At 41.1% G+C, this 25,011-nt stretch overlaps 1 protein-coding gene across 1 annotated transcript in view; it reads left to right on the top strand.

Moving 5' to 3' along the window:
- LOC144576818 (uncharacterized) overlaps window positions 1–25,011 on the top strand; it is a 243,737-nt gene that overhangs the window by 22,497 nt on the left and 196,229 nt on the right. Inside the window, exons 3-5 of the mRNA XM_078329133.1 lie at window positions 385–501; window positions 2,731–2,841; window positions 9,506–9,638. Coding sequence (XP_078185259.1) covers window positions 385–501; window positions 2,731–2,841; window positions 9,506–9,534 — 257 coding nt within the window. The 3' untranslated portion in view covers window positions 9,535–9,638. The remainder of the gene's footprint in view (window positions 1–384; window positions 502–2,730; window positions 2,842–9,505; window positions 9,639–25,011) is intronic.

Genomic DNA, 25,011 nt, shown 5'->3' with positions numbered 1-25,011 from the left:
TGATACACCTGGAATTGATATTTTGAGTAATAGTAATGTGAGCTCAAAAAACAGATTTTTATTCAGCAGCAATGTATATTCAATTTCTTAGAATATTTATAGAAAAATCCATCTTTTCCCCATTGATCGTTCTTATAAATTGTTTACTTACATATGCATTCATTTGTTTTGAGCTCTCTTTTCTTTCATCTTTCATTTATCTTTGTGCACATACCACACTGTCTTAGTAAGAGACTTCACTGAACCCAAGAAGTTTCATTCCAGTGCCTTTTCTCTGAACCACTTGGCTATCCTGTAACAGTTTATGAGAGAAGTTAAAAATCTTTATGCTTTCTATCTACAACAGTTATGCCCAGCTTCACTTTTTGTTTTGTTTTGAAACAGGATCTCACTGTGTTGCCCAGGCTGGAGTGAGTGGCATGATCGTGGCTCAAGGCAGCCTTGACTTCGTGGGCTCAAGTGATTGTCCCATCTCAGCCTTCCAGGTAGCTCGGACTACAGGTGTGTGGCACTGCACCCAGCTACTTTTTAAAAAATACTGTACAGATGAGGTCTCACTGTGTGGCCCAGGCTGATCTTGAGCTCCTGGGCTTAAGCGCTTCTCCTATCTTGGCTTCCCAAAGTGCTGAAAATTGTAGGTACGAGCCACCACCCCCAGCTCCCAGCTTAACTTTGAATAAACAGGTCTGTTTAGAACATTAGAACGTTGGTGTTGTACTGCTGTCTCCATTGTTATGTGAGTCTTAAGTCAGTATTCCCATCATCACTTATGGCATCATTTTTTAGTACATTCTCAGTATTATTTGGTGTGTCCCTTTTCTTGTCTTGCTTTCTAGAGCCTTAGGGACTTTGTTTTTCTCTGTACACAGCTTATGCAGATGGGAACCTTCACAAACATCCCTGGGTGGCTCCTGCACAAGCTCAGGTGACACAGTGATGTGGCCTTCCTTCTCCAGAAAAGGGATCCCAAGGACTGGGGAGCACTTGGGTATCATTGACAGTCTTCCTTGCTTCAAAATCTGTTGTCTCTGACATTAACATTGCTATTCCTGCCTTCTTACAAATAGTGGTAGCATGCTATGTTTTGTTTTATGCATTTACTCTTTAAACTTTAAATGTTCAATTTTTGTGGGCATATAGTGTATAGTGTTTATTGGTTACATGAGATATTTTAATACAGGTATTCAATACATTAATCACGTCAGGGTAAATAGGGAGTCTATTAATTTATATGTGTGTTTTATTTAAAGTGCATTTCTTTTTTTTGCAACAGAGTTTCTCTCTTCTTGCCCAGGCTGGAGCGCAATGGCACAATCTCAGCTCACTACAACCTTTCCCTCCCAGGTTCAAGTAATTCTCCTGCTTCAGCCTCCTGTGTAGCTGGGATTATAGATGTGTGCCAGCACATCTGGCTTATTTTGTGTTTTTGGTAGAGATGGGGTTACACCGTGTTGGTCAGGCTAATCTTGAACTCCTGACCTCAAGTGATTCACCCACCTTGGCCTCCCAAAGTGCTGGGATTACAGTGTGAGCCACTGCACCTGGCTGCATTTTTCTATACATCTAAAATTATTTCAAAATAAAAACATTTTTTAGAAGTACTTGTTTGTGCCAAAAAACAGCCAAACACAAAACAAAACCAACAACAACTAAAACCTTTGACAGAGGATGAACAGAGATGTGGGGAGAGAATGGCAAGGCAATTTGTCTGCTATCCACCATTCCAAACCCGGACGCCCCTACTTCAGGAAGACTCCCACAATCACGAGGGACTCCCCTCAATTTTCTCCCTTCCTGTAGAACTCCCCATTACACAGTCAGCATTTTGTGTGTCACTGCCTACTTCTTTAAAGACGGTGGCTTGTGCCTCCCACGCCTCAGAAAGCCCCATTTTCAGGCATTGGCAGTGTGTCTGTTGGATCCACTGAAGACTTTTTGGAAGACGTGGCTTTCTTTTTTTTTTCTTTTTTTTTTTTGAGATAGAGTTTTGCTCTTGTTACCCAGGCTGGAGTGCAATGGCGCGATCTCGGCTCACCGCAACCTCCGCCTCCTGGGTTCAGGCAATTCTCCTGCCTCAGCCTCCCGAGTAGCTGGGATTACAGGCACGCGCCACCACGCCCAGCTAATTTTTTGTATTTTTAGTAGAGACGGGGTTTCATCACGTTGACCAGGATGGTCTCAATCTCTTGACCTCATGATCCACCTGCCTCGGCCTCCCAAAGTGCTGGGATTACAGGCGTGAGCCACCGTGCCTGGCCCAAGACGTGGCTTTCAAATGTTAGACACTATCACAATATTGAGACATGTAAGTGACTGGGAATGTATATCACAGTTCTGCATTCAGGGCGTCTTCTTGGTACAGGATTCCTTTTTTATTATTATTGTAATTTAGGTTCTGGGGTACATGTGCAGATCATGGAGTGTTGCATAGGTACATACATGGCAAGGGGGTTTGCTGTCTTCATCCCCCCATCACCTGTATCTGGTATTTCTCCCCTCATTATCCCTCCCCACCCTCCCCACCCAGCTGTCCCTCCCCTAGTCCCCCACTACTCACGGCAGTGTGTGATGTTCCCCTCCCTGTGTCCACGTGTTCTAATTGTTCAACACCCGCCTATGAGTGATAACATATGGTGTTTGGTTGTCTGTTCTTGTGTCAGGTTTTAAAAGAAAAGTGTACCTTCAAGCCTTTGAGAAACACCTTTGTTAATTAATCTTTTTCTTCTGCAGACACAATCGTGAATTCTTTGGGACCGTACACTCTGTTGACACTTAACTTATGGGCTCATATTGAAGATTGCCAAGTCCCGGAGCCACAGAATACATATCACTGCCGTACAGGTGAGTAGAGTACATACAAAACAACAACATGAGGTCTTGCTGTTTAAAGGTGTGTGGCAGTTCCCAGCCCCTCTCTTGCTCCTGCTCTGGCTGTGTGTTGTGCCTGTTCCTCCTTCACCTTCAGTCGTGATTGTGTTTTGAAGCCTACCCAAAAGCTGAGGAGCTATCAGCATCGTGCTTCCTGTGCAGCCTGCAGAATTATGAGCCAATTAAACCTCTTTCCTTTATAAATTGCACGATCTCAAGCAGTTTTATAGCAATGTGAGAATAGACTAACACAAATGGAAAAGAAGGAAAATATAAATATGTAATTGTTCTGGATGGAGAATTCTATCTGCAATGCAGCTGATTGTATCGCTCATGTGTCCAAGATTAGGGCATACGTTTCTGAGATACAGATGTTTCTGTCTTCAGGGAATTTCACTCAGGTGAAGACCGTGAAGTAACTCTGTACCATCTCTATCTTCCTTCTCAATGGACATTTTGAACCATAGTCTACAAAGTTACCTTTCCACACATGTTGTATTTTGTTACCTGGAGTTTACTCCTGCCCCTCATGTTCTTTCTCTGCTTTACAAAGCCTGGGGAGCTTTGTGCTCCAGCAGCAGCAGGGAGCAGATCCGGAGCCTGCACAGACATCCTGCGTGCCTCTTGCACAGGGACAAGCCTGGGGAGCTTTGTGCTCCAGCAGCAGCAGGGAGCAGATCCAGAGCCTGCACAGACATCCTGCGTGCCTCTTGCACAGGGACAAGCCTGGGGAGCTTTGTGCTCCAGCAGCAGCAGGGAGCAGATCCGGAGCCTGCACAGACATCCTGCGTGCCTCTTGCACAGGGACAAGCCTGGGGAGCTTTGTGCTCCAGCAGCAGCAGGGAGCAGATCCGGAGCCTGCACAGACATCCTGCGTGCCTCTTGCACAGGGACAAGCCTGGGGAGCTTTGTGCTCCAGCGGCAGCAGGGAGCAGATCCGGAGCCTGCACAGACATCCTGCGTGCCTCTTGCACAGGGACAAGCCTGGGGAGCTTTGTGCTCCAGCAGCAGCAGGGAGCAGATCCGGAGCCTGCACAGACATCCTGCGTGCCTCTTGCACAGGGACAAGCCTGGGGAGCTTTGTGCTCCAGCAGCAGCAGGGACAGACTGCGCAGCGACTGTGGTCACTTCCTCCAGACTGTCCCATCAAGCACAGGAACACAGCAGGCACTGCTGAGTTCAGAGCCTCCTTTTTGGGTCTGCCTGGCTAGCAGCTACCAATCCTCCCTCTGGGGCCCATTGGAGAATCCAGTTCTTTTGTACAAAGATCGAGTTAGTTCAGCAGTCATTCTGCTTGCTGACCAATGAGACAATGACTACAAACCCTGCTTGTTATGATTTCTTCTTGTTTTTTGTTTTGGCATGTGAATGCTTTTAACATTTGTGTATAGATTTATTTTTTGGCATCATCTACAAGCAAAGATAAGTTTTTGTATTGTGTGTTTCATCCTACCTTTAACAATGCATTTATAATCATCTTTCAACGTATCTTTTCTATTATTTTCACCTTTTCATCCATTACTCTTTAGTAAATCGGAATCTCACTTTTATTTGGAAAGACAGATGTTACACATTCTCTATTTTATCATTTTCCAGAAAAGTTCTCTAAAATACCTCTAGTTGAAAAAGAAGAGAACAGAGATTTTTCTGGGAACCACAAGACAAAATATGCTAAAAATATCATGATGAAAAAGAGATATGATTGTTACTACTATATAATTTCGTTTGTTCTGGTTTGGAAATGTTAAAATTACTAATTTTTATAGACAGAACATTGAGAGACCATTTTTCTGGATAGGCATTTTGTTAATATGTATGTTTGTTTTTCTCTTACCCCAAAGTCAGAAACATTGGCTGGACTTTCTGATTCATTCCAAGTAGTTCTAAAAGTGTTCATGACATATCTCTGTACAGGTGGCTTACAATATAGGTACATATTATTTTTCTACTCTTTGATAAGTGAATATTAAAAGCATCTTTAGTTTTCAATTTTGAAACACCGCTCAGAAGATGTGTACATGTATGTTAGGCAGCACATAATTTTATAGAGGATAAAATATATTAGAATACATAGTAGAAATGGTATGGTAGAAAGGGAATTGAAACATGTTTGTTTTATTTTATCAGCTATAAATAGTTTTTAAAAACTTTTTGTGCATATGACTTTTAGATAATCAAAACCTTTTGTATTACTCTTAAACCACCATATGCATGGGGGTCACAGGAATACAGCACAGACAAGTCTTCATATTCTCTGATGCTTTGGTTCAAAGCAGATTCAGAAAATGTAACCAAAATTAAACTGTAGGTAGAAGAGCTGCCCTTGGGAACTCAGGGTACAGGCATCAGGCCTGGAATGGGACGGACAGGGGAGGCCTCCAGGAGGAGGAGCATTTGAGGAGATGCTGGATAGTGAGGAGCAGTGAGTCCAGGAAGAAGGGGAGGGAAAGAGAAGAGGAAACAGTGTGTCCATGGCACAGGCCAGGGCATGAGAAGAGAGCGGTGAATTGGAAGGGCCATTGGGATGAAAACTACATGAGGAGCCAAGAACAGGAAGGGCCAACGATGGAGGGACTGGACAGGGAAGGGAGGGCTGCTCCCTGTGGACTGCTATTATTTAGAAATTCTAAACTGTAGGTAGAAGAGCTACCTGTAGGTAGAAGAGCTGCTTCTGGAGGGAAGAATGGAATGCCTCCATTTCTTTTCTGAAATGTTATGCAGTCCACGAGGTACGCTTCTCAGGAAGACTGAATGAATGAGGAGGGCCCCTGCACACTGGGAGATCCTTGGGTATTAGCAGGAGGATTGGGTCTCAGGAGGAGGGAGCGTTGAGAGGGACAGAGAGGATCCCCAGACCAGATGACTGGCCTGCTCAGGGACCTTACATGCTCTTCTGTGCCTCCATTGCGCAGACGTCCCACCTCACCCTAAGTTCAGGTTTCTGTCCCTTCAGTCATTTTGCAGTTATAGGTGGTCAGAATATTCAGTGTGGCTCACTTACGCTCAAGTTTCCATATGTGCCTCACCCACATGTGGGAGGCGGAAAGCAGCCCAATAGCAAGTGCTGATGAGGGGTTCTCAAAGCTGCTCAGAGAGCTAGTCTGAGGCCAGATGCACAGGGGAGGCCAATAAGAGGCCTGAGGTTCTGGCACGAGGAGGTGAGCGGTGGGCGGTGGGCTGCCTTTTCAGACGTTCCCCCGTGGACATTAGCATGCTTACCCATTTGTGTCTGGATGTCCTCCTCCATGTTCTTTGATGTTCTCATACAAACCTAATGATTTTCTAAGACTGTAACAGATATTTTAACATCATTCTTTCTGTCACATTTGCCTCTTTCCATCCCGTATCTACAATTAACTAAATTTTGTATTGTCAGATTATAGATAAATCATTTGCATAGTTTTAATTCACATATAATAATTGTGAATATTTATGGGTTACAATGTATTCAGATTTTATCTGTCTATTAGGTATCCATCATTATAATGTCACGCAGAATAATTACACTGCCCCATAGAAAACCCTTGTAATTCATATTCACCCTTGCTCTCTCCCAAGCCCCTTGTAATCACCAATCTGTTTACTACCTTTATACATTTGTGTTTTCCGGCGTGTTCTGTAAATGGAATTACACCGTATTTTCCCTTTTCCAACTTGCTTTTTTCACTTAACAATACACATTTTAGGCCAGGCACGGTGGCTCACGCCTGTAATCCCAGCACTCTGGGAGGCCAAGGCGGGTGGATCACAAGGTCAAGAGATCAAGAGCATCCTGGTCAACATGGTGAAACCCCGTCTCTACTAAAAATACAAAAATTAGCTGGGCATGGTGGCACCTGCCTGTAGTCCCAGCTACTCAGGAGGCTGAGGCAGGAGAATTGCCTGAACTCAGGAGGCAGGGCTTTCAGTGAGCCGAGATCTTGCCATTGCACTCCAGCCTGGGTAACAAGAGTGAAACTCTGTCTCAAAAAAATATATATACATTTTATATTGGTGAAATATAACTCCATCATTGTTTATTCATTACTCTGATAACAAAGGAGTTGAACAAATCTTCATGTCCTTCTTGGATATAATTATAGCATTTTTGGAGAAATGTACATTTAACTAACTGGCCAGTTTTAATTTAGATGTTGGACTTTTTATTATTGAGTTGAAACGTATTTTTATATATACTGAATAATAGATCTTTGTGTGGCTAGGAAAGATTTTCTCCTGTTCTTTGCTTTTTCCTTTTCCTTTTCGATGATATACTTTGACTCACAGAAGATTTTAATTCTGATGAAGATCAATAGATCGATTTTTTTCCTGTCACTTACACATTATGTGTCACACCTTAGAAAACGTTGTTTAATAATCTAATGTCATGAAAATAGGTTTCTATGTTATCTTCTATGGTTTTGGCCCATCCAGCACTTACATTAAGATATATAATTAATTGGAGTCAATCATGTATATGGTATGAGAGAGGAGTTCAACTTGCATGTGGATATTTACTTGTCCCAGCAACATTTGTTTAAAAATATTTATTTTTGTCTCATTGAAATGACTCGGCAAATTTGAAAATCAATTGATCATGAAGGTGTTCATTTTTGGACACTCACTTATATTGTATTGATGTATATGTCTATCTTTATACTAGTGCCACAAACCTCATTGTTTTCTTTTACTTTTTTCTTTTTGTTTTGAAAGAAGGTCTTACTCTCTCACCCAGGCAAGAGTGCGGTGGCATGATCATGCCTCACTGCAGCCTCCAACTCCTGGACTCAAGAGATCCTCCCACATTGGCTTCCTGAGTATGAGGAACTGCAAGTGTGTGCCACCAAGCCTGGGTAATTTTTTTTTTTGAGACAGGCTCTGTAGCCAGGTTGAAGTGCAGTGGCGCAATCTCGGCTCACTGAACCTTTGTCTCTTGGGTTCAAGCGATTCTTGTGCCTCAGTCTCCCGAGTAGTTGGGATTACAGGCATACACCACCACACTCAGCTAGTTTTTGCAGAGATGGGGTTTCACCATATTGGCCAGGATGATCTCAGTCTCCTCACCTCATGCTCCACCTGCCCACCTCAGCCTCCCAAAGTGCTGGGATTACAGGTGTGAACCACCGTGTCCAGCACCTGGCTAATTTTTGTAAAAACTTTTTGTTTTTTGAGATAGAGTTTGACTGTGTCACCCAGGCTGGAGTGCAGTGGTGTGACCTCTGCTCACTGCAACCTCCACCTGCTGGGTTCAAGCGATTCTCATGCCTCAGCCTCCCAAGTAGCTGGGATTACAGGCATGCACCACCACACCCAGCTAATTTTGTATTTTTAGTAGAGATGGTGTTTCACCATGTTGGTCGGGCTGATATCGAACTCCTGACCTCAGGTGATCTGGCCTCGTCAGCCTCCCAAAGTGGTGGGATTACAGGCATAAGCCACTGCACCTGCCAAAAACTTTTCTGTAGAAAAGGATCTCGCTGTATTGCACAGGCTGGTCTCAAACTCTTAGCCTGAAGCAATCCTCCCACCTCAGCCTCCTAAGTAGCTGTGGTTACAAGCACAGACCACTGCACCCAGCTAGTACCACTAATGTTTTGTTACTGTTGCCTTGTAATTATTTTACAATCAGAAAGTGTGCATTTACTATGAAGACTTTGTTGTTCTTTGTCAAGATTAATTTTTTTGTTCTGGATCTATTTCATTTACATATCAATTTTATAATCAACATGCAAATTTAGGCAAAAAATTCATCTAGAATTTTGACGGGGACTGCATTAAGTCTGTAGATCCATTTGGAAAATAGTGCCATCTTGGCCATATTAAGCCTTTCAATCAGTGAATATAAAATGTCTTTTCATTTATGTAGAATTTAAATTTTTTTGTTCAATGAGTTTTATAGTTTTCAATGTACATATCTAACCATTGCTAGTGTGTATAAATAAAATTGATTTCTCTATATTGACCATGTTTACTGCAACCTTGATGAACTCATTTTTTATTTCGAATTATATTTTGTTAGAACTCTTAGAATTTTCCATACCCAAGACCATGTCATTTGCATAGTTGACTTTCTTTCCAATTCAGATTCTTTATATTTATTTTTCTAGCCTATTTTTCCTAATTACAAACTCTAGTAAAATGTTAAAAATAAAAGTGGCAAGAGTGGACAACTTTCAAGTAAATTATGATAGGTGAATTTTTTGTGATTGTCTTTAAGGTGAAGAAAGTTTCTGTCTGACTTGCTGTATATTTTCATCATAAATTGATTTTGCATTAAGCAAGTGTTTATTCTTCATTTTTGAGATGATCATGTGGATTTTGTCCTTTATTTTATTAATATAGTGCATGAATACTAATTTATTTTATATGTGGAACCAAATTTGTGTTACTGATGTAAACATCCTTGGTCATACCATATAATTCTTTTTACATGTTACTGATTTGTCTTGCTCATGTTTTTAAAAGATTTTAAGATCTATATTCATAATACACATCAATTTATAATATTCTGTTCTTCAAATATCCTTATTAAATTTCTGTTTGAGATCAGGGTAAATTTGTCTCATAAAATGCATTGGGAAGTGCTGTCTTCTCCACTTTGTGTCATTTTTCGTTTTTTTGAACTACTGGTAATAGATTGGTATTAATTTTTTTAAAGGTTTGATTGTATACACCAGTGAATCCTAGCAACAAACACATGAACTTGGAAGGGGATCCTTTTCCACCTGAACCTTCACTTGAGAGCCCAGCCCTGGCCATCATCTAATCTGGATTCCCAGCCCAGAGAGACTGTGAGTAATATGTGTGGTTTCGAGGCACTTGAATGTGTGAGTGCAGAAACTAATAAGTAGCACACCAGATAGTAAGTGTACCGTGGCATCCTGGATTGGACCCTCGAACCAAAGGAGGACATTACTGCAAAGCCTAGTAAAATACGTTAGAAATCTGTACTTCCGTTAAAATTTTTGTACCACATACAACTTCTTTGTTTTCCTAATGATACTATGGTTATATTAGATATTACCATTCCAGATATCTGAAAGGTGTATAAAACTCTCTGTACTATCTATGAATATTTCTGTATATCTAAAGTTGTTTCAAATAGTAAAATGTGTAGATGTTATTTAGGCACACAAAAAACAAACCATAGACAATAACCTCATGTGCAGGAAATGAATGGATGTGTAGGGAGGAAGGAGCATCCCACCATTCTGAACATAGGTGCACCTGCTTCAGGAAGACAACATTGAGCTCCATCGTCTCTAGTCATCTTTCATCATTGCCATCAGACTGCACACTCCCCACTCACCAATTTGAGTGTGAGTAACCATATCTTCAAAGATAGGTGCTCGTGCTTCACATATTCCAGAAAGCCACAGTTTCAGACTCTATTTTGAAGTGAATCTGCAGGATCCACTAAAAACTCACTGAAAGCCATGACTGCAGGATGTCAGAATCCAATACTAAGAAATGTCTATTCCGTGTTTCAACTTCCTCCTGGTTTAGTCTTGGTAGATTACCAGTGTCCAGGAATTCATCCATTTCTTCCTGGTTTACTGGTTTATGTGCACAGAGCTGTTTGTAATAATCTCTGATGATAGTTTGTATTTCTGTGGGATCAATGGTGATATCCCCTTTACCTAAAGTAAAATAAAAATAAAAAAAGGAAATGTCAGTGACAGGAAATACAAACTCTATTTCTGCATTCAGGAGAGTGTTTTCTATGTACATGTATTTCTTGTTTTACATGCTCAAAAGGCAGATATACCTTCAAGTCTTTGGGAAAACTGTTATTTTCACTCTACAGAGTGAATCATTAATTACTTAGAACCTGTAGCCTGTTGCCATTGATATCATAGGATTATATTGTCCCTTGCGAAATCCAAAAGCCGCAAAGTCAATATCATCATGGTCACAGGTGAGCTGGCTACAAAAAATAAAAAAGTTTATAAATATGCTAATTTAGGCCAGGCCCTGCTTACAAAGACACAAGGGTTTTGGCAGGTGAAGTAATATGTTGATATGGTTAGGCTTTGTGTCCTTACCCAAGTCTCATCTTGAATTGTAATCCTCAGGTGTTTAGGTAGAGACCGGGTGGGAAGTGAATGGATTATGGGGGCGGTTCCTCCATGCTGTTCTCAGGATAGTGAATTCTCAAGAGATCTGATGGTTTTATAAATGGTAGTTTTTTCCTTTGCTGACACACTCTTGCTTGTGGGCTCTTCTCACTTCTTCCCTCCCCTCCACTTTGTCTCTCTCTCTCTCTCTCTGTCTCCTTTACTCCTTCCCTCCCTCACTCACCTGCTGCCATGTAAGATGGGCCTGTTTCCCTCCCACCACGATTGCAAATTTCTGGAGGCCTTCCCAGCCACGTGGAACTGAGTCCGTTAAATATCTTTTCTTTATAAGTCACCTAGTCTCAGATATGTCTTTATAGCACTTTGAAAACAGACTAATACGTATATGTTGTATGCAGGTGGAGAAAACTAGATAGAAAAAACAAAAAGACAAGCCATACAAAACCTACGTTCAACCCTCCATGCCATGATCTAAGAGATGGACACGGGCTGAATGAGAATTGTGCACATGTGCTGGCTAAAGAAAGAATCCCCCTGCAGGGAGGACTGTCCCCAACCTGCCACCAACATCTCCCGCTTCACAGACTACAGCAAACTGATGGGCAGCACCAGGGTAGTATCCAGGAAACATACTTTAAAAGCCTACAAAGTCGTGTGAATGCATACTGCAATCCGTAGAGCTCCACAAAATCAGCGCGATTCCTTTTAAAGTCTGCAATCATGTGGTATATTCTCCACATGAAACCAAAAGCTTCAGTGAGAAAACTAGTTCACACTTAGAGTCTGTAGTGAGAGATACGGCTGACCTGGACCATACTTCTCGTGTCTGAGATCAAAATAACGGTTATTTTGGTGCTGTTATTTGACCATATGGGAACTCTTACCTTTTCCCCGCTCATCTACTTTCTCTCTGAGACATGAAGAGCCTCATTTGTGTTCCACATCTCCATGTGTTAACATGGAGAGTAATTTTATTTATTTTAAATGGAGATACGTTAATACTTAGATAACTTGGGAAATCTCCTTTTTTCTTCACTTTGGTATGTATTTTAAAATCTATCAGGATGTATACTGGAATAGTCTACCTTACCGAACTATGGATCACCAAAGAAAAGACCAGAGTGGCAGGGCATAAATGAGGCGCAAGAGATCTGGACAAGGAGTGGCCCCTCAAACTGGCAAATCAAAATCAATCTGGTCTGAGAGCTCAGACTTGACAGAAAAAAGCCAGTGGACACAAAAGTGTACTGACATGATGTTATATGACACAGTGTGGGGCACCAAGTCCCCAAACAAAACCTCCAAAAGCATGGAAGATATGATTTCCCACAGTATACTAAACCCCCAGATTTCACATAGATGGGCCTGGCCATAGCAGTTTTCAAAAATAAGTCATCGCAAACAAGCCAAACACTTATGTCACATCGTGAGGCAAGTCCCCAACACACTGCACACCCTAGCCTGATTAGAAGGCAGGATTCTTCCTGGAACCTAAAACTATGGGTGAATTTTTAGTCATAATTCTGAATCGTGAACTATGTGAGTTTCTTTTTTACTCAGTATATTCAAAAGGAAATGGGAAAACCAATTCCTACATGGACGTACCTCAAAGTCGAGTTGAACAAAGTAGCAAGGGAGCAGAGCAAAATGTTTTCTGAGGACCACAATGTGTCCGCATCTGCAGTGGTTCATGAGGTAACTTGTAAGTTCATCAGCCTCATGATTTAAAACATAAATGGAAATGAGGATACGGAGACACACAGAAATATTGTATGTTGGGAAACTGAGTTTAGAATGAAGTTTAAAAAGACCATTACTCATATTTCTAAAATTAAGGCAGGAATTATCAATGTAAAGCTTTTTCTAAGTCTTTTTTTTCTTCAGCTTTTATTTTAGTTTCGGGAATCCATGTGCAGTTTGCTACCTGAAGAAACTGCATGTCACTGAGATGTGGTGTACAGAGGATTTCATCACCTAGGTATCAGCGTAATACTATTTGACCATCACCCTCCTCCTGTCATCCCTGCTTAACTCCGCGGGTGTCTGTTGTTCCCATCCTTGAGCCATGTACTCAATAGGTCTTTAAAATCTAACACTTCAAGGAAAGCTTCTAGGAGCTCTTTATAATTGTATCTTCCTCCTTAACGGATTTTAAATAACTTCTTTACACTTAAAACAGACAGTGAAACAGCCATGATGATTCAGCGCTGAGAAGTGGGCGGTCACAGAGAAAACTAGCGTATTCCATTCGTGCTCTAGTGCACACAGTCATGTCTTTTCTCAGAGAGCATCTTGAATCCGACACTGTTGGCCACAGGAGAGTCCTAATGAGGTTGTCCTCATTACACTGACATAAACTTGGTCTTATGTTTAAACCCCCACTGACATCTTCAGCTGATAGCATCTCATGAAAACCTGCAGAAGGGATGTCAGGAGGTTGGAAAGATAATCTCACAGAGAGAAGCATAGGAATCCCATCAGAAATGCACCATCACCAGTGCTTTTGATTGGTACAGATGATGATAATATGGGGTCAGTTATTGGCAAGATGAGTTTGCCTCAATGGGAGAAATTTTAGGAAAAAAAAATTTGCCATTGTATTTTGCCTATGTTTCATGTCATGAAATCATATATGTCAGACAAATATCCACATGTATAGAAGTTGAAAAGAGTTGAGCTCTTTTTGAAAAGTTCAGTTTATATGTATGTGGGAGGATTAGGATCATTTCATAAAGATATTCTAGATGTAAGCAACCCTCAGAGCACGAAGAATGCTATTTTATGGGTACTTTTCTTCCAAACTGGTAGATGGACATTCATTTTCTCAGGTATGATAGCAGTCAGTCTTTGAGTTTTAACAGTCTACACAGATAACTTCAGTGACCAATTTTAGTAAAAAGAAGGACTTATTTACTTTATTACAGTGTATCGTCATTTGACTTAATTTCACTTCATATAAAGAACAGCCCTATGTTTCATGCAAACTAGGTAGGCAGTGGCATTTCTGCTGTGAAGAAGAGAGGAGAAATGTTTCTCAAATGGGGGCTAGCAGAGGGATAGCAGTGGGTGGGGAGATTAGGGAAGGATAGCATTAGGAGAAATACCTTATGTAGGTAGTAGGGGAATGGAGGCAGCAAACCACCATGGCATGTGTATACTATGTAACAATTCTGCAAGCTCTGCACATCTACCCCAGAACTTAAAGTAAATTAAAAAAATAAAAAAAAACAAGAATTTCTAGGGAAACAAATAGAGGTAAAAGGTTTCATTGGTTTCTTCTTCTTTCGGTGGTACATTTTGCTCTGCTCTTTTGCACAGAAAGCTCTATGTTTTTGTTTGTTTTTGTTTCTTGTGTTTTGAGACAGGGTCTCATTCTGTTACCCAGGCTGAGTTGAGTGGCATGATCACGGTTCACTGCAGTCTCAACCTCCCAATACTCAAGCAGTGCAGCTACTTTTTCAGTAGCTGGGACTACAGATGCACAGCATAACACCTAACTAATTTTTAATGTTTTGTGGAGATGGGGTCTTACCTTGTTTCCCACACTGGTCTTGAACTGCTGGGTGCAGGTGGTACTCCCCCAAAGTCATGGGATTATAGATGTGACCACCACACCTTGCTTCTACTTTAGTTATTTCATAATATAATGAGTTTATCAGCCACAACTAACAGGATAACATAGAAAATGCAGGTTAGTGTTCATATGCGGTAGTTCATCCACTTAAACACGTCATTTACTTTATTTCTAAAACCAGGCCATCCCTTCATCCTCAAGCTTGGTGCAAGATCACTGTTTTCCATTCAGGAATAAGATGAAAGGGTGAAGGCCAAGTTCATCCAAGTTAGCTGGCTGTACCTTTGCCTTTTGTTTATGTGCTGTTCCTGTAGTTCTGTTCACCAGGTTTTTATGGAGTAACGATACCACAGCCCTGTCAGGATGGATGCTGGCTTTCTCCCATCTTTTTTTTTTTTTTTTTTTTTGAGACAGCATGTCACTCTGTTGGCCAGGCTGCAGTGCAGTGGCTGTCTTGGCTCACTGCATCCCGTCTCCTGGGCTCAAGCAGTTCTCCTGCCCCAGCCTCCCAAGCAGCTGGGATTACAGGCATGTGCCACCATGCCTGGCTAATTTTTGTATTTTTAGTAGAGGCAGTGTATCACCACATTGGCCAGGCTGGTCTCAAACTCCTAACCTCAGGTAATCCACCCATCTTGGCCTCCCAAAGTGCTGGACTCTCTCCCATCTTTACCATTAGATGTAGGAAATGACTTGACAAAATTCAGCCACCTTATTCTCCAGACTCTAAGTTCCCTCTTCCCAACTCAGTGTGTCTTCCAAAATTTATGCTACAGCACAGCCTGGAAACTCCTAAAGCAGTATTCCAACTTAACAGTAGGTCTCTGGCCGGGCGCGGTGGCTCACGCCTATAATCCCAGCACTTTGGGAGGCCGAGGCGGGTGGATCACGAGATCAAGAGATCGAGACCATCCTGGTCAACAAGGTGAAACCCTGTCTCTACTAAAAATACAAAAATTAGCTGGACACGGTGGTGTGCACCTATAGTCCCAGCTACTCGGGAAGCTGAGGCAGGAGAATTGCTTGAACCCAGAAGGTGGAGGTTGCGGTGAGCCGAGATCGTGCCATTGCACTCCAGCCTGGGTAACAAGAGCGAAACTCCATCTCTAAATAAGTAAATAAATAAATAATAGTAGGTCTCAGACCATTTTTCGTATTTCTCACTGCCCTTCACTGATAGAGGTGCAGTGTCTGAAATTCATTTTCACATGTAATTCATCCAGTATTTTTTGGTAATTTTACATGTGACAAGCCATGTCTAATCTCTATTAGTTGTTTCACTTTTCCTGGAATTAGTCATATATTATTCTTCCCCAGTTAAGTGGTTCTACTTGGCCATGCGAAGGTGAATGATGACAGATGTGAGTCCAGCACAGTAAGGAAGGCAGGCAGGGGACCTGGCATTTGTAACATTAAAGAGAAGTTAAGAATTGGTGAAATGTAGTCACTAATAAAGATTTGGAAATATTTATCAAAGGACCCATATTAATAGAGCTAATTCTTGGTGAACAAGATTTTTCTTGGTCTAAGAAGGCAAAACTGTGGAAAGGACAGAAGAGGAGCAAGCTGATGAGGTAGAAGCAGCCTGGTCCGTGAAGGGCTCTGCAGTGGATTGAGGTTGGGGAGGTTGGAGAAGCACATAAGGGGGAATTAGGGCCGGGCGTGGTGGCTCAAGCCTGTAATCCCAGCACTTTGGGAGGCAAGGCAGGTGGATCACGAGGTCAGGAGATCGAGACCATCCTGGTCAACATGGTGAAACCCCGTCTCTACTAAAAATACAAAAAATTAGCTGGGCATGGTGGCATGCGCCTGTAGTCCCAGCTACGTGGGAGACTGAGGCAGGAGAATTGCCTGAACCCAGGAGACAGAGGTTGCGGTGAGCTGAGATCGTGCCATTGCACTCCAGCCTGGGTAACAAGACAGAAACTCCATCTCAAAAAAAAAAGGAGGCGGGGAATTAGGATTCAGATTCTGTCCTGAGAACAGAAGGGAGAAAAATAACAACCACCACCACAGCAAAAAAACCCCAGCTTTAACTTCAAGTTCAAATCCTTTTCATGGAAAGAGAGTTGAAATTTATTGGGAAGTAGACAAGAATATAGGTGAGGAATTAGAGAGATTCGTTAATTTATTTGTGGAATTCAATATAAAGCAGAATCTTTGCGTTGCTCTATTATATGTGTGGGCCTCACAGGAGAACAACACAGACTTAAGTTTCCCTCTTTTCTGGTATTTCAGTTCAGTGGGCATTGAGAAAACTTAACAAAAACTAAACTGTAGGTGGAAGGGCTGACCCTGGGAGCCCAGAGGACAAGTTTCAGGCCTGGGATGGGGTGGGCAAGGGAGGCCTCCAGGAGGAGGAACATTGGAGGTGAGTTTGGAGAGTGAGGAGTAGTGAGTCCAGAAGACAGGGGAGGGAAAGGGAAGAGGAAAGTGTGTCCGTGGCACAGGCCAGGACATAAGAAAAGGACAGTGAATTGGAAGGACCGCTGGGATGAGTAATTCGTGAGGAGCAGGAAGGGCAGACCATGGAAGGACGGGGTGATGATCCAGGAGAGAACTTCTCCTTGGACATAAACATGTTCACATGCCTGTGTCTGCATTTCCTCATGTTTTTGTGTCTCTCAGATTGTTACATGTTACATAAATTCATTCTTTATATCATATGTCCCCTTTTAAATTACATTTGTACTAATTGTTACCTGCGGAAGTTTTTTACTGGTAGATTATTTGTACCTAAACGATTTGCTCTCTTAGTAAACAAATGAAATCATCTATGTGCATTTGACCTTGGAAACTAATATAGGTACACCTGCTTCCTTTGGTTTTTGTAATCATATTATATTTATTGTACCGACTCACTGTTAGGTCATATAGGTCTTCATATTTAAAGCAGATTTCATATAGACCACATGTATTGGGGTCTTTGATTCACTCAGTCTTTTCACTAGTGCATTTAGAACATTGACATTCAAAATCATTGTTGATATAGTTGGATTAAAAATCTCTCAAGTTTGTCACTATCTTCTAGTTGTTTATTTGCCTTATTCCTATTTTTTTTGTATTTCACTCATTTTCTACCTTTTGTTGTTTTAGATGACCCTTTTATATGAATTTATCTTCTTTCCTTTCTTAGCATCTCACCCATACATTTTTTAAAACATTTTTAGTGGTTAACTTAGACAATAAATACTTTTGTTTTTCATATTCTTAATTGATCTAACAAAACACAGTCTGTTAAAAACAATAGTGGTACCAATGTATTTAAGTATGCTTAAGTATGTGTCATAAATAAATAATATAATATATAGAGAGGAGGGGGGAGAGACACATATGTGTCTATTCTACCATGTAAGTAAAATGAATGACTGCAATGCTAAAGGGATAAGAGAAAATAATTAGGATTATTCTGTTATTATAAGATGTTCACACTACCTGGTAAGTGATAGACTGTTTTTTGAAAGGGGGCTTGGATTATTTTGAAGTGTAAATTGCAAACTCTAGGACAGGCTGTTGGTCCAAGAGCCTCAGTTCCTTGCTGTTGAGCAGAGGCTGCATTCAGTTCCTTCCCATATTGGCTTCTGCCTCATGGCAGAATGAGCCATCAAAGCCATCAAGGCAGGGAGCTTGCTAGCAACAAGAAATCACACTTTGATGTAACGTCATCACCCATGTGATATTCCATCTCCTTGTATTATTCTGTTGTATTGAAGCAAATCACATTTTGTGCCCAAACTCACAAGGAGATGATTACAATACAGAGTCTTGTTAGTCAACAGGTGGGGTTCACTGGGTACCGTCTTAGGGTATCTGCTATATCAGGTCCTGTCTGATGTGCAACAGTTTCCCAGTATTCAGTTATTTTACATAAAAGATCTGGTCAGATATTTTGTAGGATGCATAACAATGTGGATTCATCTGATGATTTCTCATTATTTGAAGAGAACTATAGATCAATTGGAACACCTTTATCTAAATTGGAAGACAATAAAAACTGAACAATATATTATTTCGAAATACAAACTTAGCCATAAATATAATATAGAAAAAAGTGGGGAATGACAGAAAGGAAATTGAAAATAATTGTAACCTTCATGGGGGTAAAAAAAAACTGTGGAATTGGGGAGATGAACACTTGAGGCATCAACAATATTGATAATATTGTGTTTATCAAGCTTGGCAGAGAATGTTTAAAAAGAGAGAAAAAACCCTTCCTGTTTTGCATTAGCTCTGGATTTAAAGGACAGTTGCGTAGTCAATCCAGAGAGTTAATATGTAGCTAACACAGAGTTTCCATTATTGTTAACCTCTTATGTTAGCAGGGGGCATTTTTCATAATTAACACACCAATAATATGCATTCTCATTCAGTGATATGCACATATCCACATATTTACCAGATTTCTTTTTTCTTTTTTTCATTTAACATCCATTTTCTGTTCCAGGAACCCTTCCAGAGTAACATACTACTTTTTTCTTTTTTTTTTTTTTTTTTGTGATGGAGTCTCTGCCTGTCACCAGGCTGGAGTGGGATCTCCGCTCACAGCAGTCTTTCCCACCGAGTTCAAGTGATTCTCCTGCCTCAGCCTCCTGAGTAGCTACAGGCACCCGCTAGCACGCCTGGCTAATTTTTTGTATTTTAGTTGAGACGGGGTTTCACTATGTTGGCCAGGATGGTCTTGATCTCCTGACCTCATGATCTGCCCGCCTCAGCCTCCCAAAGTGTTGGGATTGCAGGCACAAGCCACTGGACTCGGCCAGCATATCACATTTTGATATCATGTCTCCTTAGGCTTTCTTTGTCTGGGTCGGTTTCTCTGAATTTCCTTGTTTTTGATGACATTAACATCCTCTATTTGTGATTTCTATGATTATGTTTTCTTATAGTCAGACAGGAATTGTGGGTTTTGGAGAGGAAGACCACAGGGATTAGTGTAATACTCGTGACATTATAGCAGAATGCTGTATCACTACTGATGCTAATTTAATCACCTACATTATATCAGAATGCTGTATCACTACTGACACTAATCACCTACATTATATCAGAATGCTGTATCACTACTGATGCTAATTTAATCACCTACATTATGTCAGAATGCTGTATCACTACTGATGCTAATTTAATCACCTACATTATATCAGAATACTGTATCACTACTGACGCTAATTTAATCACCTACATTATATCCGAATGCTGTATCACTACTGACACTAATTTAATCACCTACATTATATCAGAATGCTGTATCACTACTGATGCTAATTTAATCACCTACATTGTATCAGAATGCTGTATCACTACTGATGCTAATTTAATCACCTACATTATATCCGAATGCTGTATCACTATTGATACTACTTTAATCACCTAGATTAGGGAGTTTATGTCACTTTCTCCACTCCCTTTTCCATGCCATATATTTTGAAGAAAATGTTACTATGCACAGCACATACTTCACACGTGGAGAATTATGCTCTACCTCCTTTAGGTTAGGACATCTACAAATATAATTCGTATTTTATTACTGTAGGCAATTTACCTCTTCTCCAGCATTTATTTTATATTTATTTCATTGGAACATATGGAATACTATGCACATAGTAAATATTTATTTCCACTATAATTTGGTCAACTCATTTATTGGATTGCTCAAATTGCTCTAGTGTTGTTCATTAGAAGGGCTTTCAGTCAGCTGCTTTGCCACTTTGAAGTACCCACACTATTGTTCTTTGATTCTGTTTGTGTAGTTGGTTGTTTGGTTGTGTTGTTTAACTTTTTCTTACTTTCTGGCACTATAGGGCGCTTAAACTTAATACTGTTGGCGAGGTGCGGTGGCTCAAGCCTGTAATCCCAGCACTTCGGGAGGCCGAGGCGGGTGGATCACGAGGTCAGGAGATCAAGACCATCCTGGTCAACATGGTGAAACCCCATCTCTACTAAAAATACAAAAAAATTAGCTGGGCATGGTGGCGCATGCTTGTAATCCCAGCTACTCAGGAGGCTGAGGCAGGAGAATTGCCTGAACCCAGGAGGTGGAGGCTGCGGTGAGCCGAGATCGCGCCATTGCACTCCAGCCTGGGTGACAAGCGAAACTCCGTCTCAAAAAAAACTTAATACTGTTGATTTCCTGCCCAACCCTACCATTAACCATTTCTCCAAAAATACCTAGTTCTTCTTTTGCTGAGTTGCATTAAAAACAAAGCTCTGAGCAGTGGTGGTCTCGTTTCTACTAGGGATCTATTAGTTTTGTGCTCTATCATCTAAGTATGTGTGTATGTTACTCATCCTCACATATATATGTGTATTTCTACGTTTCCCCATGTGTATCTATGTAAAGTTAAGCATGAATTCTTCCTAATATTTCTAGCACCCATGATCTATTTCAGTACCACATGAATCAATCTCCCCATTCCCACCACTTGTACGTAACCTCCCGTGTTAGCAGTGAGATGGCTGGGCCCCTCTATGTAATCGGTGAGTCCACAATACATGCAGAGTGATTGTGGAATTGGTAATTCATACCCCATGGGAAAGAGTGTTGATGTACAAATGCTTTGACATTTTAGCCTAAGAACTTCTGTTTCTCTGAATTTCTTACGTTGGTCCTCTTTCTCCCCACTTCCTGAGATTATTCCATTTATTTGTTATACAGTTATATTATTTTGACTGCATTCCTCCAGGGGATCTCCCAAACTATTAAATGACATTCAAAATTCACATATATGTAGGTTTACACTTTGTGATGTAAAATTCTACAGGGTTTATAAAATAGCAAAAGTAACATACCATTGCAGTATCACAGAAAATTATTTGACTGCACACATACGAAATGTTTCTATGTCACCTATTCGGCCTTCCTCTCTCAAGCCCCCTTTTTTTGAGATAGAGTTTCGCTCTAGTTTCCCAGGCTGGAATGCAATGGCGTGATCTTGGCTCCCAGCAACCCCTGCCACCCAGGTTCAAGCAATTCTCCTGCCTCAACCTCCTGAGTAGCTGGGATTAGAGGTGCCCACCACCATGCTTGGATAATTTTTGTATTTTTAGTAGGGACGACGTTTCACCATGTTGACCAGGCTGGTCTTGACCTTCTGACCTCAGGTGATCCGCCTGCCTCGGCCTCCCAAAGTGCTGGGATTACAGGCATGAGCCATGGTGCCCAACTCAAGCCCCTTTTAACCACTTACCTTTTTCCTACCATTATAATTATACCTTGTCCACAATGTCATATAAGTGTAATTAATTACACAGTATGTACTTTTTTCAAACTGGCTTCTTTCACTTAAGAATATGCTTTTAAGATTTGTGGGCCAGGCACAGTGGCTCACGGCTGTAATCCCAGCATTTTGGGAAGCTGAGGGCGGGCAGATCACCCAAGTTCAGTAGTTCACGCCCAGCCTACCCAACATGGAGAAACCACGGTTTCTACTAAAAATACAAAATTAGCTGTGTGTAGTGGTGCATGTCTGTAATCCCAGCTACTCAGAAGACTGAGGCAGGAGAGCTGCTTGAACCCGGGAATCATAGGTCATGGTGAGCTGAGATTGGACCATTGCCCAATACGTCTCAAAAAAAAAAAAAGATTTGTGAAATGTATCTCTTGATAATATAGATTCAAATTTTAATAAGTACTAAAGGTTGATTATATTTTCATGCGCTTTTTGGACATTTGTGTAGCTTCTTTGGAGAAATGTCTCTTCATACAATTTACTCACATTTAGTTATCATCTTTTCTTTGTTTTGTAAGAATGTTTTCTATATTCTCAACAATAGACCCTAATCAGCACTATGATTTGCAAACATTTCTCCTATGTTTGGGTTTTCCTTATGACCCAAACTTAGAATCACGAAAGTTTTAAAATCTAATGAAGTTCAATTTATCTACTTTTTTTCTTTAGTGACTTGTATTTTGGTGTCATACCTTATAATCCATTGTTTCACCTAAGCCACAAAGATTTATTTCTACGTTCTATGGGATTTGTAGTTCCAGCTTATACATATGAGTCTATAATCTATTTTGAGTCAGTTAAATATATTGTGTAAGGGAGGAGTCAACTTTCACACCAGTATCCACTTGTTCCAGTAATTTTATAGAAAATATTTTCCTGGCTGGGTGTGGTGGCTCACAACTGTAATCTCAGCCCTTTGGGAGGCCAAGGCGGGTGGCTCATGAGGTCAGGAGTTCAAGACCAGCCTGGCCAACATAGTGAAACCCCATCTCTACTAAAAATACAAAAATATAGCTGGGCGTGGTGGCGGGTGCCTGTAATCCCAGCTATTTGGGAGGCTGAGGCAGGAGAATCTCTTGAACCTGGCAGATGGAGATTGAAGTGAGTGGAGATTGTGGCACTGCACTCCAGCCTGGTGAGAGCAAGGCTCCATCTCAAAAAAAAAAGAAAAGAAAAAATATTATCTTGGCAGCTATAGGCCCAGCCCTATAGGGTTCTGTGAGCCCCTCCCTGCTGGTGCAGAGATGAGAAACTGTAGATATAAAAGACACCGACAGAGATAGAGAAAAGAGAGTTTGGGCTCAAGGGTCCACTGCCAACCAAAGTGTGGAGATCTGCAGTGGCACCGAGTGCCTGGACACTCTGACTTTTATTGAGTACAAAGCAGTGGGCAGGGAAGGTACGGGGAGGTAATGGTGGTCAGTGATAGGGTCAGGTAAAGCATGTGTCCTGAAGACAGGGGGCCCAAGACTTTCAAGTAGTCGAGGCAAGGAGAAAACCTAATGCATCAGTGCTCTGTTTATATGGTTAATTGCATTTATTGACACAAATGCTGAACCATCCTTGCATCCCTGGATGAAACCCACTTGATTGGGATGAATTGTCTTGTAGATGTGCTGTCAGATTTGGTTTGCTGGTATTTTGTTGAGGATTTTAGCATCTGTGGTCATCAGAGGCATTGGCCTGTAATTTTCTTTTTTTGTTTTGTTCTTTTCTGCCTTTGGTATCAAGGTGATACTCACTATAAAGAATGATTTGGGGCTGGGTGCAGTGGCTCATGCCTGTAATCCCAGGACTTTGGGAGGCCAAGGCAGGCAAATCACGGGGTTAAGAGATCAAGATCATCCTGGCCAGTATAGTGAAACCCTGTTTCTACTGAAAATACAAAAAATTAGCTGGGCAGGATGGCACACTTCCTAGCTATTTGGGAGGCTGAGGCTGGAGAATTGCTTGAACCTGAGAGGAGGAGGTTGCAGTGAGCCGAGATTGTACCACTGCACTCCAGCCTGGCAACAGAGCAAGACTCTGTCTCAAAAAAAAATGATTTGGAGATGATTCACTCCCTCTTCATGTTTTAGAATACTTTCGGTAGAATTGATATCAGTTCTTCCTTAAACCTCTGGTAGCATTTGTCTGTGTCTCTGTCTGGTCCTGGGCTTTTTTTGTGGGACGATTAGTTATTATTGATTGGTGGTTTTTTCAGGATAGGATTTCTTTCTGATTTAACCTTGGCGGGGTGGTTGTGTGTTTTTAGAAATTTGTTTATTTCTTCTAAATATTCTACTTTGTGTGCATAGAGGTATCAATACTAGTCTCAGATAACGTTTTGTATTTCTGTGGTATCAATTGTAATGTCTCCATTTTCATTCCTCATCGAGCTTATTTGAATCATCTGTCTTTTCTCAGTTAATCTAACTAGTAGTCTGTCAAAGTTCTTTATCTTTTCAGATAACCAGCTTTTCATTTCATTGACCTTTGGTATTATTTGGGGGGCTTCAGCTTTATTAATTCCGCTCTGATCTTTGTTATTACTTGTCTTGTGATAGTTTTGGATTTAGTTTGTTCTTGTTTTATAGTTCTTTGACTTGTGATGTTGGGATGTCAATTTATGATCTTTATGACTTTCTGACGTAGACATTTAGCACTATGAACTTCCCTCTCAGCGCTGCTTTTGTTGTATCCCAGATGTTTTGTTTCACTGTAATAATTAATTGAAAAATAAAATTTCCATCGGGTTGCCTAATTTCCATGTACTCATATACTTTCGGGAGTTCTTATCGGAATTAATTTCTAGTTTTGTTTCACTGTAGCCTGAGAAGATATTGATGTGATCTCATCATATCAAGGAATGTCTACAAGGAATCCAGTCATGTTAAAGACACAAGGGTTGGAGGTCCCTGAGCAGAACAAAGTCCCACCGTGAGTGCGTACCCAGTATGGTGTCCACTACTACAGCTAAGTTCCAGGGTAGAAAGGAAGGGACCCTTTGGAGCTGGTACTTCAGTGTAATACCCTGGAAACGCCCTCAAACTGCAGCCCACTGCAGTATTTGGGCCCATGGGGGCAAAGAAGCTCTCCTTGACCAAAGTCTGCTGCAAGGACATACCCTTTCCACGGAACACTCATTCTCTCAGGGTGTGATCTCTGCCGGCTTTTTGTTTCTTTCTTCTTTTGTGTCGTGGATTCCTCCAGGGAACTTTGTGATAGGCTCTAGTACATTTGATCTATGATTGTCCACTTGTAATGTTGGTTTTAGTTCTGAGGAGAATCGATGACTGACATC

Source organism: Callithrix jacchus, chromosome 6 (assembly GCF_049354715.1).
Source record: "Callithrix jacchus isolate 240 chromosome 6, calJac240_pri, whole genome shotgun sequence".
In the NCBI taxonomy this organism is placed as follows: Eukaryota; Metazoa; Chordata; class Mammalia; order Primates; family Cebidae; genus Callithrix; species Callithrix jacchus.
The sequence above is the reverse complement of the archived record's forward strand: the minus strand, read 5'-3'. Positions and strand labels throughout refer to the sequence as shown.